This window comes from Cyprinodon variegatus, unplaced genomic scaffold, assembly GCF_000732505.1.
Source record: "Cyprinodon variegatus isolate N-32 unplaced genomic scaffold, C_variegatus-1.0 Scaffold662, whole genome shotgun sequence".
Taxonomy (NCBI): Eukaryota; Metazoa; Chordata; class Actinopteri; order Cyprinodontiformes; family Cyprinodontidae; genus Cyprinodon; species Cyprinodon variegatus.
This window is the reverse complement of record NW_015151115.1, coordinates 109,892-113,123: the sequence shown is the minus strand read 5'-3', so window position 1 is coordinate 113,123 and position 3,232 is coordinate 109,892. Positions and strand designations below refer to the sequence as shown.

The 3,232-nt window shown below is 35.4% G+C and overlaps 1 protein-coding gene across 1 annotated transcript in view; it reads left to right on the top strand.

The window, feature by feature from the left end:
• ndufs7 (NADH:ubiquinone oxidoreductase core subunit S7) overlaps positions 1–3,232 on the top strand; it is a 9,585-nt gene that overhangs the window by 3,020 nt on the left and 3,333 nt on the right. The window contains exons 5-6 of the mRNA XM_015393907.1: positions 874–1,053; positions 1,657–1,703. Coding sequence (XP_015249393.1) covers positions 874–1,053; positions 1,657–1,703 — 227 coding nt within the window. The remainder of the gene's footprint in view (positions 1–873; positions 1,054–1,656; positions 1,704–3,232) is intronic.

The following is a 3,232-nucleotide window of genomic DNA, read 5'->3' as shown; positions in this document are numbered from 1 at the left end:
TTTGCTCTGCACTTTAAGTTTGCGTAAATTAACAATGACAGATTTTTTGTATCTTATTTAGAAGTAAGGCTTATTTGTTAAGCTCTAAGCTGTTTAAGATGTTTCTAAGGAAGTCAAATGTTGAACGTTTCCTGTTAATAAAAGTATACAGTTGACAATTCAATACATTATCTTCGGTTAATTTTAATACCTATACATTTTTGTTAAGACTATTAAAATTGAATATATTACATGATAAATAGAAGGCTTCAGATAGACCCAGTGATCGGTTACTGGTGATCGGTATCAACCAATACTGCTTTCAGCAATCGGTGATCGGCCCCAAAAATCCTGATCGGAGCACCCTTAGTTTTTTTTAAAACTTAGTAATATGTTAAGAACACAAATGTTCCTCCCTCTGCTCCTCTGAGGAGGCTGCTTAATTCACTGACCAACTGACCAGCTGATATGGGGGACAGAAGGTGACATGAGCTTCATGTTAGTTCCTCTATCATGCAGCAATTTAACAACATGATTAAGAAGAGCTATAAAAATAAACAATCTGCAACAACGTGAACTTTTCCATAATTTTTAGGGAAGGAATGGCAATCCACATCCCAATAAATTAAAACATCTGCTTTGATGAGAATAAAAGGTAAAATCTCCATTTAGGTATTAGAAATAATTATTTTCACTGAGCCTACATTTAGCATTAAAGGTATATTTTATTGGTCTTTTATTTATATTTAAGGTTAATTAAATGTATATCTGCTCATTTAAACTAGTATTTACAGTAATATGAGCTCTTGCCTTCCATTAGCAATTTCTTGAAATCAAGGTATATTTATGTTGATTAAAAAAATATTCTTATCACTGCTATGTTTTCCCTGTCAGAGCTCTCTGTGGCCCATGACCTTCGGTTTGGCGTGCTGCGCAGTGGAGATGATGCACATGGCGGCCCCTCGTTACGACATGGACCGCTTCGGAGTCGTGTTCAGGGCGAGCCCTCGCCAGGCCGATGTCATGATTGTGGCCGGAACCCTGACCAATAAGATGGCGCCAGCTCTGCGAAAGGTGAGAGGAGAAATGGGTTAACACTTCCTGGTTTCCTGTAAAGACCCTATTTCCTCTGGAGTTTTCTGAATTCCCAAAAAAGCTGCCTCATTGAGAATGTTGGTGGATGTCCATTTGATGTCACATCCGCACTGGAATCAGTCCAACTGTCGATCCATCAGTCTGCAGAAATAGATCACCATTTCTCAGTTCAGTGTTTTGTCCATTACTGTATCAAAACATTGATTTTTCATTTTTAAACATTATTAAAACTCTAAATAAGTATATCTAAATGTGTAGAAACCAAATGATAACTCCAACAATTATCAACATTGGATTAGAGATCTATTTATCTGACGATACTTTAACCTCTTCCTTCTCTTATTCAATTCATATCTATTAGGTATAATTCTACATTTTCAGCTTGCTATCACTGATTTTAATGTCAGACATTTCTGTGTGCAAAGTGGGAGTGATGGGAACACTATAGCTCTGTTAATGCTTGCTGGATTAGGACCGGGCTGTTGATGGATTGGCAGACGGGCATGGAGCTCCAGCTGAATATACAGATTAGTTTAGGCCGTTCTTATATAACCACAACTAAAAGCTCCTTCCATCCAACAGGTGTACGACCAGATGCCTGAGCCCAGATACGTAATTTCCATGGGAAGGTGAGTTAACTCCATCCTGACTGCTTGTTTTGAATCTGTGATTTAGCAGTCGACTTATTCTAATCCATTTCTGATTTCTACCAGATTAAATCCAGATATTGGCTAAACCTAAATATTGTAAAATGAACAAATAACAGGATAAACATTTATTCTGGTGACATCAATCTTTCAGAGTGCCTGAGACATCCTCCCCCTCATTACATTTATATACACACACATATATATATATATATATATATATATGTATAAACACTGATAAAATCCTGGTAAAATGAACGTCGCTCCATTGAAATGAGGAGTTTTTAACAAATATGGGTAAAATATCCCTATTTAAAAAAAAAAAATGTCTTCCAGATTTTTTGTGAAATTGTTGCTCAATCATGACATAAAAAGGGAACATAAGCACATAAACTAACTGCTTCTTCAGTAGATGATAACAGATGGCGGCGAAGAATCGGATGTGGATAGATTTCAGTCACTGTTAGAGAAAGATAAAACTGAATCAGAAGAAGAACGTTAGTTGTCATCAGATAGCACAGCACTGCTCTGTCTGTTAGATCTGCGTCACACGTCTGTAAATACAGCACATAGGTGAAGCAGATTAGCAGAAGACACAACAGATGATGTTAGAAATTCAAGACAGTCCCTGATTTTTAATTTATTCTAACCTTAGAACCTATTGTAATGCACATATGCGTTTACTTTTGCCTATTTTTCTATTTAATTCAATAATAAACTGTTAAGTCTGTTAACAGAGTTTTTACCCATAAAATAATCATTTTGATCCTTAAGCAAATGTATATACATGCTGTGTTCATCACATATGAATGAGTAAAATAATTGATGAGGTCTGTATAATACTGACTGAGCAGAATGGGCTTCTGCTTGTTTTTATTGTTTTCTAATAAAAGGAACATGATAACCTTTGGAAGTGATTTCATATTTTCATTATACTTCCGTCAGGCTTTTCATTATTAACAATAAGTCCCAAGATCTAAGGTTAGTTTTGAGATGAGAAGCTATTCTTACCTGCTGTAAGTAATACAGATTTATTGGGTCAGTATTGGCTTTTATTATGTCTTTAATCACAATGGAGAGTAAAATATTGTCCTAGTTTGTGGTATTAGTATGTGTTTCTTTTCATTTGGGAAAAAAAGGCACTTACAGGTGTAAAGAAATCATTTTTAACATAATAAAGTTAGACATTAATAAACCTACATAGATAAAAACATCTAAGATAAATAGTTTATTAAAGTGTTGAAGTCTAGTCCTGAAAACACAGATTAAGCTGTTTTCTGATGACCTCAGAGGTCCTGGTGATACATAGGATGCTCGCTACGGTTTCTATGAACTCACCACCTAAATGTGGATTTCATTTACTTCACTGCTATGTAGTATGTCTGAAGTATTTTGGCTGCTGCAGTCCAGGTTGATCTATTTATTTATTATTTCTTTTCTTTTTTTCCCCAGCATGGTCACATACTGTTAACTGTGTCCTTTGGCATCATTTGAGATTAGGGTTTTACTCC